Source organism: Hippoglossus stenolepis, chromosome 6 (genome assembly GCF_022539355.2).
Source record: "Hippoglossus stenolepis isolate QCI-W04-F060 chromosome 6, HSTE1.2, whole genome shotgun sequence".
In the NCBI taxonomy this organism is placed as follows: domain Eukaryota; kingdom Metazoa; phylum Chordata; class Actinopteri; order Pleuronectiformes; family Pleuronectidae; genus Hippoglossus; species Hippoglossus stenolepis.
In genome coordinates this window covers 22,770,198-22,784,379 of record NC_061488.1, presented here as the reverse complement: position 1 = coordinate 22,784,379, position 14,182 = coordinate 22,770,198, and the positions used below count along the sequence as shown (strand labels likewise).

General features: G+C 39.3%; 1 protein-coding gene across 1 annotated transcript in view; it reads left to right on the top strand.

Annotated features, from left to right (window-relative positions):
- LOC118111682 (copine-9) overlaps positions 1–14,182 on the top strand; it is a 79,125-nt gene that overhangs the window by 40,235 nt on the left and 24,708 nt on the right. The window contains exon 8 of the mRNA XM_035160491.2: positions 13,507–13,570. Coding sequence (XP_035016382.1) covers positions 13,507–13,570 — 64 coding nt within the window. The remainder of the gene's footprint in view (positions 1–13,506; positions 13,571–14,182) is intronic.

Here is a 14,182-nt window from a genome sequence, read left to right as displayed (position 1 = left end):
GATCTGGAGAATATTATGAATTATCACGAAACTTGGAGAAATTTGGTGGGAATTATGATGGTTTTTTTCACTTTTCGTTAACAGTGCATGTATGAAACTTTTCCTTGACTTCTCAGATAACAGTTCATGGATCATGGTTAAAAATCAGTCATGATCAGAGGAGTGATTTACAATTTGTTGCAGATCCGAATATCAAATTCAAATGTGGTTTCGTAAGGAGACTGTTAGGCCTTGGTGGAGGTACTGTATATGCACTCTATTCTAGTGAAATGATGCACTTGGCAAGTTGCAATCCACCCAAACCCCCTCCTGCCAACTCTGCTTCCGTCCATAAATATAGTGTTAGAATCATACACTCTGAAAGTCATCCAGCTAGTGATCACTTTTCCCTTTGCTGCTGCAGTTATATCATAATATCGAGAAGACTGAAGTTCTTGTTTCTAGTTTCAGTTTTGACTGGTGAGACATACACTTCTGGATATAAAGTACGAGCTGTCGCCGGCCGGTAAGATGGTTAAGATGAGAGATACATATGTAAGTCCTTGTTTCTCATCAAATGTTACATCAAGGCATTGAAATGTTGCAGTGGGTGAGGGTTTAAAATTGATTTTTGAATTTGTGGAGGAGGTGTTGTTCAGGTAAAAACAAGGTGTGCTAATGTTAAATTATAAGTTGAGTTAGTTTGTGTTTAATGTTTAAGCTCTTGTCCGACACCAGTAGGTTTGATTTTAAGACAATTTAGCTCAGGAAGACAATCTGATCAATAAAACCTGTGCTTTTATTTTACACACACACACACACACACACACACACACACACACACACACACACACACACACACACACACACACACAGATACATATACATCAGTCGACACTTTCTGTCCAGTGAGGTCTGTGTCCTGCAGTACCATTGTCGTCACTCTGCCATCTGGTGTGGCGGTTCACATCTTATCTGGCCTGCTCTGCTATGACAGGCACAAAGACCAAACACTGAGCTGCCGCTCTTCTCCTTCTGAAGAGAAGATTAAACCTTATCAGGCCCAAAATCAAATAAGAGGCCATTAATCTAGCCTCACAAAAGGTATAATAGTTAGACCTCTATTACACCTCTGTTGAATCACTTACTATCCACATCACCTTTTTTCAATTCAGTCTCAGTGAACCAGTGAATGAATGAAAATGTTTTTAGACAAAACAGACACAATGAAACCATTCTTTGTTCTTTGGGCCAACTTTCTGATTACAAAATCTGCCTCACAGCAGATGAATCAACACAGATTTACAATGGTTCATCTTCCAACTGGCAAGAGTTAGCTGTTACTTTATCTCACAAAACAAGGTGGTGTTTGTAAATGGCTCTGTTTGAGCAAGCAGAAATTAGCTTTGAGCTAGTTTCATGCTTGCCAGCTTTGTGCATCTTGGCAAATAATGTGACAGTGTTGTTGTGTTGCAGTCACTGATACAGACAACACCTCTATTTTGTGAGCTACACCACTTGTTGGAATAACAAAAGGATTCACTGTGGTGAGATGAGATGATCATCACAGAGTGATGAGAGCAGCTTTTCCATGTTGGCGATCTCACACATTTGGCTGTTTCATTCAGAATTAATCTTTTTATTTAGGATTTTTTTCATGTGAAAGATATCAAGAAATACTCTTGCACTGTACTTTGTGATTCTTTGTTTAGATAGTCTCTTTACTACTGTGCCTGTGCTAAACCTGCCTGTTTGTAATGCTCCGTTCTCTTGTCCTGTGTTAAAGCTCTGGAGCTACTTCAGAATTATTCCTTGTCATTAGTGAGTCCTCGTCAAACAGTTTTACAATATACTGTCTCTTTCTATTGTTTATGTTCAGAGCTTTTTAAGCAGTCTATGGTGCAGAAGGAGATTAGAAAAGTTTATGTTCTTTCTACCTGGATTATCTGCAACTGCTGTAATTTTTGTATACATTACATGTTACTTTTTCAGGGTTCTGCTAAGCAGTTGACACAATGTTCAGACCCAACAACTTTTCAAAATAAAAGCTCTGCTATTCCGTGCAGTATAAATCAATACGGCAACAAAACAAACTTTATACTTTTACTTTTGAGCCAACTTGGTAAAAAGGAAGTGATTGTGTTCCTGCCATGATCAACCGTGAATGTGAAATAAATAATGATAAAAATAATCCAATTATCAAGATTTTGACCCACGTTACCGACCACTGCTGTAGTTTATTAGAGGACATAGAAGACATGTTCAACTACAGAGCGACCAGCCTGTTTATTCAATTTGTATTCCTTTTGAACGTATGGCATGTCCACATTGCACCAAGCTTTGCAATTTACAATACACATCACAGACAGACAGACATTTGTGGAATTAGTAGGTAGATACTTAATTCTATATTTATACTTCCCTATTTTTCTCTTTCTACATTATCATAAAACACATATGAAAGAAAAAAGTTAATATACAAATGAATTTCACAAATAATTGTCGAAACAGTAACACCAAGCTACAATCATGTCAGTGACTGTGAACTAAAGAACTACCTAAAGTCTTTGTCAGTTGATGCCAGTTAAAAGTCAATTAGTCATAGTTGTAGCCGTCCTCTGGGATCCTCTTGTTCTGTATCATCAGTACTGTGAATTCATCTAGCACCTATCATGGAGACTGTAATTTCTCTACCCCCGTCAAGCTCTGCTAATTTGGAGCTCATTCTCTTGCTCATTTGGAGCTGGCTACGACTGCAGAGATATTTTTCTCTCCGTCTCTCCACACTCCAAACTCTGCACTGAAACAGAATATATGTTGGTGTGAATACCTGTCTAGTCCTCTAATATATGATGTATTTGCTGTGTTTCCCATTAATTATGTAGACTGTGGTGGCCCACCATATTCTACTTTGTCACAGTTTTATCATGAACCCATTCTTTTACACCTCTCATGATAATATAAGAGATCTCTACCTTGGTGTTTGCAGCAGTATTTGGAGCGCTATTTGCCACATGCTCTTGCAACCGCTAGCGACCTCTATGGTGCATAATGTTTTCACCGTCCACGCAGACAGTCAGACCACATAGTTTCAGCTGCAGTTGTGGCATCAATGTAGGGTCTTTCTCTCATGTGAGAAATTATCTTTCACTCTTAAGTCTCTTTCTGTGTACATGTTACTCAGAATCTGTTGTGCGCTAGGGTGACCTTCATGCATGTGGACCCCCATCACCGCCATAGATTGAATTAATTCTGTGGGAAACTTTCATTTGTAAACGCAATTTCTTAGACAGTGAAACGTGAACAGCCATGATGTGGAGCAAAATCATTCCCCTGTGGTCCATTTGGGCTTTTGTGTATGTGGTGGGATGTACGGTGTGTTTGTGTTTGTGCCTTTTGAGGGCCACAACAACCACGCAGTCCTTGTCTCATGTCACCGAGGTTCACACAGGTTTCTCAGTCCAGAATGTCCCTCAGTCCTGTCCAGTCACCAGACTACGACCTTTTGTATGTGCATGTGTAAGTGTCCCACTTAAAAAGCCTCTGTCAGCAAGTAAACCATTAACTCTGCAGACATGTACTCTGCACATGAGATTATGACGCATGTCCCGGCAGATTCAGTCTGACACGCAGAAGGTAACACAAGGATGTCACATAAGGTCATGTGCCCCCCCCCCCTTGGCTTTTCCGTGCCTGCCTGTCCCTACTCGGTGACACCCGGCACGTAACACAGAGGAGCTGAATCTATGTGTGGTGACTGCTGTGAAGTTCACTCAGATAGAGACTGACAAGCTCTTTGGACACATCTGGCTTCATTTAACTCACATGTCTTTGTATCATTTCTTATTTTTAGAAACAGTTGTAAGGCTAAATTAATGAGTTTAACTTGTTCAGGTGTTTATTTACGATACAGGATAATTGTGTGTCAACCCAGGTGATGCTCCAAACCTGTGTTTTTAAAAATCAAGATATGTTGAAGATGAAAATGAAGTAGTTTATAAGTGAGTGAGAATTAATGAGTACTAGGGCCTATATTAAAGTAAAGAATATATCATATTTTGAGACAATTGTCATTAAATTATGAGAAGAAAGACAGAATTGAGATGTCAGTTATAATATAACAAGAATATTTTCATATTTTAATCAGGCTAAAGTCCTCATTTAACAAGAAAAAAGTTTAAATTCAATGACAAAAAACTCACATGGAGAATTAAGAAAAATCTTTGAATCTGAATCCAAGATCTTGATGACCAATCCTCTTATTGTTTGTTAAGAAGCTACGAAACCTCTTTGAATAACACACAGATCACAGTAGACCGCTACCAAACATTTGGCAGCACATTTAAAAACAATATAATGATGACGATGATGAAGTGTTCACACTTTATGACAGCGACTATATAATTTGTGTAGTAGTGGCCTTGGCTAAGAGAGGGGACAGGCAGGATAACTGATTTGGGAGAAAGAGGGCGTTGCAGTGATTGTATGAGATGCATAAGAAATGAGTTAGGGGATGAACAAGGTAAAGCTGAGGAGTAAACTGTCATTCGAAGGAAAACTCCAAGGTGAGCTGACCTTCCGTAGCTGATGTGTCACAGCTTCAATTCATTCAGACATATTCTGTGACGGACACAAAACTGAAAATAAAATCAAAAAGAATACAAATATCAGGATGAAAAAAAGGAGCCAAACATGTTGACACACAGACTTAGAAAGACAACTGAATTTGAAAGTTTTTTTTTAATGGAAATAATCTATGTGATTTCTTCAAGAGAAACATGACCATACATTTAAGGGAGGGTTCCTGTTTAGTCCCGATGAATCGGATCCTGGAGCATTTACACCTTTGGTGCAGTTTGTTTGGATGGTGTGAACACCGGATTCAAACTCCTCGAGGAGGTGGTTCCCGGACCGATGTCAAGTAAACTCTGGAGCAGTTTATTTCTGGTGTGAACCAATGACAGGAAGCATACCAGTATATCTGTCATTTCATTGGTTTTAAAATGTTTTCTCTTCCTGTTTTGATGACCTGTGAGCTACCACACTGACTTTTTGGTGTGAACCCACCCTAAGACTGATACAGAAGACAGTGTAAGCCATGTAACACAAGGTAATATTGTATTTCTACATTTAGATAATAATGTTAAACTATCTAGAAAAGTTTGGGTCATATTTTCTATCCTTCTAGTAAAAGAAAAAAGTTATGCCATTCATACCATTTATTTATATTCATATATGTGTATGTATTTGTGTGTGTGTATCTATTTGAATATATACATAATATATATGTGTATATAGTACAGTATAGGGTCTAGTATTAAGATATGTTTTTAATAAGTAACGAGAAAAAGATATAATAAAAAAAGAAACAACGCTCACATGCGTGCTGGCCCGCTCTGAACTTTTCAAATGGCAGCTATGACCTCAAGGTTAACTAGTGTTCTTTCACGAGTCTACACATCATGTCTCTTCATTAAAAGCCATGACACATCGTGGAATAGCTCACAGCTGCCTCACTTTGACGGCACGTTGTGGAAGATTTTTGCCACATCAACACATACCGTATTGTTTCTTTGTGCAGATACAAGTCAGGCTCACGGCGATGAAAACACAACACTGGCTTCTTGGAAGCAGAGCTCTGACAGAGCGCTCCCTGGCCTCAGATACATCTTGTGATGAGTAACAGAATAGACTAACTGGTTGTTATATGTGACAGAGGAACAGCATGTCATTAATATTCTGTCAGTGAGCAGTCAAGGATCGGACAGATAGTCCAGACCCGAAGCAGCTATTGTTTCCAGTGGGCTATAGCTGGCGGCTGTGCAGTTGGACACATCGTGTAAATACATTCATAAATAATTCTCACCCTGTAGCTGCTGCTGCAGCTGGCAGGCGGCATGAGCAAGAGAATCCATCGACTTTGAAACTACGTCACGGAAGGCTGTGGATGTATGAGACGAGGCGAGTGGCTAACGGGCTCTCTCGTTATATTTTACTTTATTTCATTATTCTTTCTCCCCTATGTGCCTCCTTTCTCTGTGTGCTTAAATCAGTGTTCCTTAAATGGTTGTTTTTGTTTTTCTCTGATCTTCTGTCAGCTGTCTTGCTCCTTCACCGTGGTCTTTGATATGAAAGCTAAATAAATCTGTGTCAGTGGTGCGTTGATGGGGGCCCTTATTCTTCATTCTGCTTTATCGTGACATTGAAGTGGGACACAGCTGAAAGATTTAGGTTCAGTTGAAGGCAGCTTTGCCTCCTGGCTTTGCCTCAGGCCGCCTGTTTCCAAACAGTGGAATGTGGACACCACTGTTGTACAGGGCGACAGATGAAAACTTAAGTCCCTCCACAAAAAGCCCATAAAGGGCAGTCATAAAGAGAATAATTACATCTAATTAAAACTGAAGAACGTAGGACTTAGTTATTTCTACTTTCACCTCTAAAATCATAGCAATCGGAGTTTGGGTGGCCTCTTCAGAATGTTTTTATTATGATATGTGAATGCATTTGTGTGTGTATGTGTGTGTGAGAGAGAGAGAGAATGAAAAGTCTTGATATCAAGGTCCAAACACATTGTGCCTGTGCCACACAATGCAATGCAGCCGTCACTGGAGCTGTCAAATGTCGAAACAAGGGATGTCTCTCAGCTTCTCAAAAGCAAAAATAGTCCTCGTTTCTCTGTTTTTCAGATTCACTCTTCAGACATTGTTCTCACTGGATGAATCGAATTATGATGGAAAATTACAACAAATGATCAGGAACTGTATTTGGTTGGGCTGATGAACGAGGCCATATTGAGCCAACATTGTGATCCCCCCTGTTCGACACTGACAGTGGGTGTCAGCCTGCCATGCACAGACTATAATTTCAGTGTCCACTATAATGTAGGAAAAGAGACTTCAGCTCAGTCAGTGGTGGTGTGTGTGTGAGTCTGCGAGTGAAAGGGTCTCACTGGCAATTTTTCTCTCTGGCTTGAGCTTTCAGCCACAGTTTGGGTTTAAATAGACTCTATAATCGAGACAAACCTCACACCCACAGTCCAGCCTACAGTTTATCCAACTGCAGCACCTTGGTTAAGGTTTGGGAAACACTGTAGTTTTGGTTAAATGTAAATTTAAACACCAGGTGTCTGTGACTTAATGTGAATTCTTCTGCATTAAACCAGACCACGATTTCCCCCCTGACCTTAACCAAGTGCCTGCAAAGTTTAACAATGCTGCACTCAACATGTCCGCAGCACGACTCTGGCTTCTACAGATACTGATTTGCATGTATAGCGCGGTGCAACACCACCACTCCTGTGTGCCCAACCTTCCTGCATCTCCTTTGCAGTAACATCAGGGTAGTTTCAGTCTTGGTCTTCCAGATCCTTTCTAGACTTCCACAGTTCCCCTTCATTGCAATTTCTTAATGACATTTCACACTGTGGAAATTTCAAGCTTGAAGCGCTTTTTTATATTTTTATAGCCTCCTCCTGCACTGTAGGGCATCAATTATTTTCATTTTCGATCCTCAGCTTAGAGGAGCCTGTGGTTGTCGAGTGTTAGCACAAGGTTTGAGGAGTCAGAGAAGTTATCATCAGCTGACAGTTCTTAATGACTGCACTCGACCTGCCTTACAAGATCTACTGAGCCAATTAAGTCCTTACAAATCAATGAAGTCCACAGTTTTACAAGAAGCAAAGTAATAATGTATGAAATCAATCTGCTATTCGTGTACATTTATATCTATATATACATATATAGATATAAATGTATATATATGGTATTAATACCAACCCAGCAAATGGTGGGTTGTCATTTTCTCATGATACATTTTAAAAAGAATGAAAAGTTGAAATGAATTAAAATCACAGCACTTCGATGAAGAAGAAGTTAACATTAAGTTTAACCGAAACCACTTTAATTTATTTATTTAACATTTATTACACACACAGAGGCTTGAGTCCTCCTGCTGCCTGTCTTCCCCCATTCTCTCTCACCATTTCACACATTACTACCCTGTTAAAATGCCCAAAACAGTATCTTCCAAATCTATCCATCAAAATAACAGAAACATAGAGCTTAGTTTTCTGTTTGGCTTTTAACAGGAATTCTTATATGTATTTTCTTTGTGTTATCAGCTCACACCTTGCAGAGGCCCTCAGTGGAGACAGTGACATTCGTGTCTGTATTTCTGTACTGTCCAGTTTTCAATTCAAACTTGAATTATAAAGTCAACATAGAATCTTATCTAACCCAAAGTAAGTGACATTTTTAACATTCACATTCAATCAATATATAATAATATGATGACATCATTTCAATAATTGTATTATTATCATAATGGCTTCAGTTAATTTACAGAGTTATATCTCTGTTTACAACTTAATTCTTGTCGAACATGACAGGGTCTGTGTGGGTGCTAGTGGTCAAGGGTCACTTCTACTCCCAGGCCACCTCAAATGAGCGAAACTCATGATTTTTTATAAATAAAAACTGAGGTGGCTCCGAGGTCGATTGTAACTATCAGTCACAATCACTTACACTACCGTTCAAAAGTTTGGGGTCACTTAGAAATTTCCTTATTTTTCAAAGAAAAGCGCTGTTTTTTTCAATGAAGATAACATTAAATTAATCAGAAATACACTCTATACATTGTTAATGTGGTAAATGACTATTCTAGGTGGAAACGTCTGGTTTTTAATGAAATATCTACATAGGTGTATAGAGGCCCATTTCCAGCAACTATCACTCCAGTGTTCTAATGGTACATTGTGTTTGCTAATCGCCTTAGAAGACTAATGAATGATTAGAAAACCCTTGAAAACCCTTGTGCAATTATGTTAGCACAGCTGAAAACTGTTTTGCTGGTGAGAGAAGCTATAAAACTGGCCTTCCTTTGAGCTAGTTGAGTATCTGGAGCATCACATTTGTGGGTTCGATTATACTCTCAAAATGGCCAGAAAAAGAGAACTTTCATGTGAAACTCGCCAGTCTATTCTTGTTCTTAGAAATGAAGGCTAGTCCATGCGAGAAATTGCGAAGAAACTGAAAATTTCCTACAACGGTGTGTACTACTCCCTTCAGAGAACAGCACAAACGGGCTCTAACCAGAGTAGAAAGAGAAGTGGGAGGCCCCCAGTGCACAACTCAGCAAGAAGACAAGTATATTAGAGTCTCTAGTTTGAGAAATAGACGCCTCACAGGTCCTCAACTGGCAGCTTCTTTAAATGGTACCCGCAAAACGCCAGTGTCAACGTCTACAGTGAAGAGGCGACTCCGGGATGCTGGCCTTCTAGGCAGAGTGGCAAAGAAAAAGCCATATCTGAGACTGGCCAATAAAAAGAAAAGATTGATATGGGCAAAAGAACACAGACATTGGACAGAGGAAGATTGGAAAAAAGTGTTATGGACAGACGAATCAAAGTTTGAGGTGTTTGGATCACACAGAAGAACATTTGTGAGACGCAGAACAGGTGAAAAGATGCTGGAAGAGTGCCTGATGCCATCTGTCAAGCATGGTGGAGGTAATGTGATGGTCTGGGGCTGCTTTGGTGCTGGTAAAGTGGGAGATTTGTACAAGGTAAAAGGGATTTTAAATAAGGAAGGCTATCACTCCATTTTGCAACGCCATGCCATGCCTGTGGACAGCGCTTGATTGGAGCCAATTTCCTCCTACAACAGGACAATGACCCAAAGCACACCTCCAAATTATGCAAGAACTATTTAGGGAAGAAGCAGGCAGCTGGTATGCTGTCTGTAATGGAGTGGCCAGCGCAGTCACCAGATCTCAACCCCATTGAGCTGTTGTGGGAGCAGCTTGACCGTATGGTACGCAAGAAGTGCCCATCAAGCCAATCCAACTTGTGGGAGGTGCTTCAGGAAGCGTGGGGTGAAATTTCTACAGATTACCTCAACAAATTAACAGCTAGAATGCCAAAGGTCTGCAATGCTGTAATTGCTGCAAATGGAGCATTCTTTGACGAAAGCAAAGTTTGAAGAACAAAATTAATATTTCAAATAAAAATCATTATTTCTAACCTTGTCAATGTCTTGACTATATTTTCTATTCATTTTGCAACTCATTTGATAAATAAAAGTGCGAGTTTTCATGGAAAACATGAAATTGTCTGGGAGACCCCAAACTTTTGAACGGTAGTGTATATGCACTTATTTGAGATTCGTAGAGTGGTTAGACCTTAGTTGTCCAAGCCTTGATGCAACTTGAGGATGGCATATGTCAGTTCAGGCCAAGGCGTGTATGTTCTACTGCCTATAATGGTTACATATTTATTTTATGATGGAGTGATGCTCTGACTTTATATTTCCATAGGCCATATCCACACAGCAGCTATTTGTCTCTGATGTTCCGCTCAGGGTGGGAAGCTCAAATGTCATGAACAGAATAATGTCACAGTGCCATGGTCTATTCCATCTTATGATAATCAATCTGATATATGTATGTAATGTAACATATGATAAGATAAATCAAAATGCTGGCTACGTATGTCTAAGGCTGTCTTTTCTCTGTTTCCATTCTCAGATTTTTTTGTTGTGTGATATTTCATCTTCCTCTCTGCTCTCCTTTTAACCACATCTTGTGGGGACAGTTCGGTGACAGACAGCAGGCAGGCTGGGGCTTTATGTCCCTGATAGTCACAAAGTCACCCCTCATTTCTTATCCTACTCCCACTCTGTTCCCCATTTGCTTTTCCAAGTCTCTTCTTTAGACATCAACTCTGTTTTTATCTATTCACTAGACTAATGTTATAGTCTAGTAATATTAAAAGCAGTTAATGGATCTTTAACAAATACATTTATTAGATTAATAGTGTTTTTGCCTGAGAGTATATTTTACTCAATTAAGCCACAGTTTTGATTAAAACTAGCCATTTCACTTAATCACAAACAGAAATAAAACTATTTAATCGCAGGGAGATTTTTTTTATCGTGTCCATGAAAGCAAACACTCATACCAACAAGTATGCAGACAACACAAACACATTCCTGCTAAGACAATGTTGTATCACATATTTGTTTTCACATTGTAATACTATTTATGATGGCTCTGTTTCATCAAGTGTCCCAGTTAACTAAGGCACTTAGTTAACTAAGTGCCTTAGTTGGTGAGTTAAAAGCTACCTACTTTCATGCGCATTTTCAATTTGTTCATAAAAAACAATGAAATATTATTCTAGGACTCCACTGGTCCACACTTTTCTGAGATGAGTGGTTATCCTTCTGCAGTAGTTTAATCACCCTGGACTGAAGGATTAGCACCGCCAGCTGTTTGCCCCAATGTGCCAAGCGCCTAATATTCACATAACAGTAGTGGATGGAAACCCACATTAATTCACATTCTCTTGCCAATTTTGGACGGGAACTTGGCTACTCAGCCAGCATGCACAGTATCAGGACCCTGAAACTGAAGCAGCTCATTAGAATATAGGCATTTTTTATGTCAAAATGTCTTCTGGGATAAAGACATGTTCCATAGATTGACAGTAGGTGGTTGTAATGAGCCAAGAAACATGGGAATATGGCAGGGAAGTCAAGGAAAAAGAAAACCTCAATTTAAAAAAGATGGTTTTAAACACTGCAGATTCTTATCTAAGGGTATCAAAGGGCAGTTTTTTTTACAGGTCTCGGAGTTTCTCTCACAGAGGCCCTGCTGATCCAAATCAATCGAGCTTCAAGAGCGGCCCCACACTAAAATGGGTCGGTTATCTGTGAAGCCCTGAAGGCAGCTACAGCTGCAGCGCTGTACTTTCTTATCGTGCTGGACCTATCAGCAGCCCTTGATGCGTTCTATGCTATACTGTGCTATACATACTCTCTGATATAGACATGTTGAGCAAAGTGCATTCTTGGTTCGAATCCTATCTCACTGGGCGTCCCTTCAATGTGTCTATGTGTGGACAGACATCCTTATCTCACCCTCTCTCCACAGAGGTGCCCCAAAGCTCGATGCTGGAGCCCCTTTTTTCTAATTGACAAATTTCACCAAATTCAAGCCACCAACACTTGCCTGAAAAGAACATTCTGGATCTGCATGCATCTACTTAAATACAATCATACGGGCTTACAGTCCTTCAAAGCCACTCCGTTCCTCCAAGGAACAAGGTTTGACAGTGTGTGGTACTCTGGGATGAGCTGCCAAATGCTGTCAGAGGGGCACCACTCTCCTCCTATCTTCAAGAACTTCTTAAGATTCATCTGTTCTGAGACCACCTCCTCTTCCAACATCTCTTTAGACTGGACTTTAGACTTTATTGTCCCTTGAGGGAAATTTTTGTTTTCACAGTTATTTCAGTGCAGTTTGAGGAAAATATTTGCAATATATCATTGAAATGTATTATATACTCAAATAAATTAAATATAAATATTGTTTAATTGAGTGAAAGTAATAGTAGTATACATTACATTAGTAGTATACAATAGCAATTTAGGTAACTAAAGTTAATAATATTAGCTTGATTGAGTTATGATTTGTATGAATTAATTAACTCAAATGCACCTTCTTTGCACAAAATACTTCAAGATGTATACAAAATATTTACCATTAACATCTATTACAAAATTAAAGCTGTGACCACTTGTCACTACTCAGTTGATTTAAGGAAACTAATTGCCTTAGTAAAAACAATTCAATCAACTAATTCTGAACTTTAACAAAGTTGCTTTGGCATTTATTTATTATTATTATTGACTGCATGGCATTTAAGTGTTTCAAAGTTCACAGTTCCATTTTCCATTAAAGTGTTCATGATGTAAATGTTCAACAAAATACTTATGAAAAAAAATATTATCAAGCTTCTGATGTTAGGCAGACATAATGTTCTCATTACCATAACTGTATGTAACTGTACATAAGGACATTCATTTATTATAACTCTTCTCTTCCTCTTGGGGTTTTAATGGTGGTTGGCATTTTACTAAGAACAACAACCCAGTTATTACTTCAGATATTCATCTTTGAGTGACCTTTGCAGAAAAGTGTTTTTAACTTACTTATTGTATTAAGATGCACATGAAGGTTAAACAGTAGTGATGTCCTGGACAGGTGAGAGCTGTCCCTCCGTGTTACCATAGTGACCTTGAGCAACTCACTCAATCTCCGATAGCTCCATTGAATCTCTTCGGTTACCAAAAAGGATTCTTGTAACATACGTATACCTGCCAATTTTTTTATTCTCTGAAAAATAAAAAAAGTGTACAGTGAAACCACTTTACTGCAGGAGCCATAGTGCGTCCTTAATGGGCTTGAAAGCTCTGGGCTTTCGTTGCCTGACTCAGACAAATGTGATTTTGTTGCTTTTTGATACAAATTTTAAAAATATATATATTTTGTAATGTTGTGCAAGTAAGGGTAATGTGTGAGCGTTTTCTTGTAAATATGACAATATGACTGCATGCTGTGCGGTCACGTATCACAATAATGAATGATAAATGCCATCTGCTTGGCCATTGTATAATTTATGTCATGCTTCAATTACCCTCTTTCTCCATCTTTCTCTCTGTCTCTCACACTCTCTCCTTGCGTTCTCAGTGGGATTCCAGGAAAGAAGTGTGGAGTCATTATCTTAACTGCAGAGGAGCTCAGTAACTGCAGGGTCAGTGCACACACACACACACACGCACACACACACACACATGCACACACACACTCATATTGTCTGCACTTTTTTATTCACCCTGATACTGTTCTTGTAATAGCTTGCAATCCTCTCCCCTGAGATACAAACACTCCTACACACAAGCACGCTCTCACACACATGAACACACCGAAAACATGTAGTGATGGGCCAATCTATCAAATGTTGATCATAAAATGGAACAAATGTGCAGGAGTTTAACCTGTAAATAACTTCATCCGGAGCCCCATCCTCAAGTTAGCTTTTTTCAGTGTTCAGCGCCGATAAACACTGATGTTATGTGTGTTTCCCGGCTCGCTCCTCACTCTAAATGTATTCAAAATTAACTGTCAAGTTGGTTTCCTGCTATGAACTAAGTGATATTTCTCCTCCAATTTTCCATTCCCCTGCCACGGTGATATATTAATACCAACGAGGCAGTCAGATACCAACTGAATTTCCTGTGTGTGTTTGTGTGTCTTAGTGTGTGTGTGTGTGTGTGTGTGTGCTCCAGAGACCATTATGTGAACACGTTTATCTTCGTTGTGTTTACCATCGTTACTCTGGGAGGTTTTGCCCCTGACAAGATTC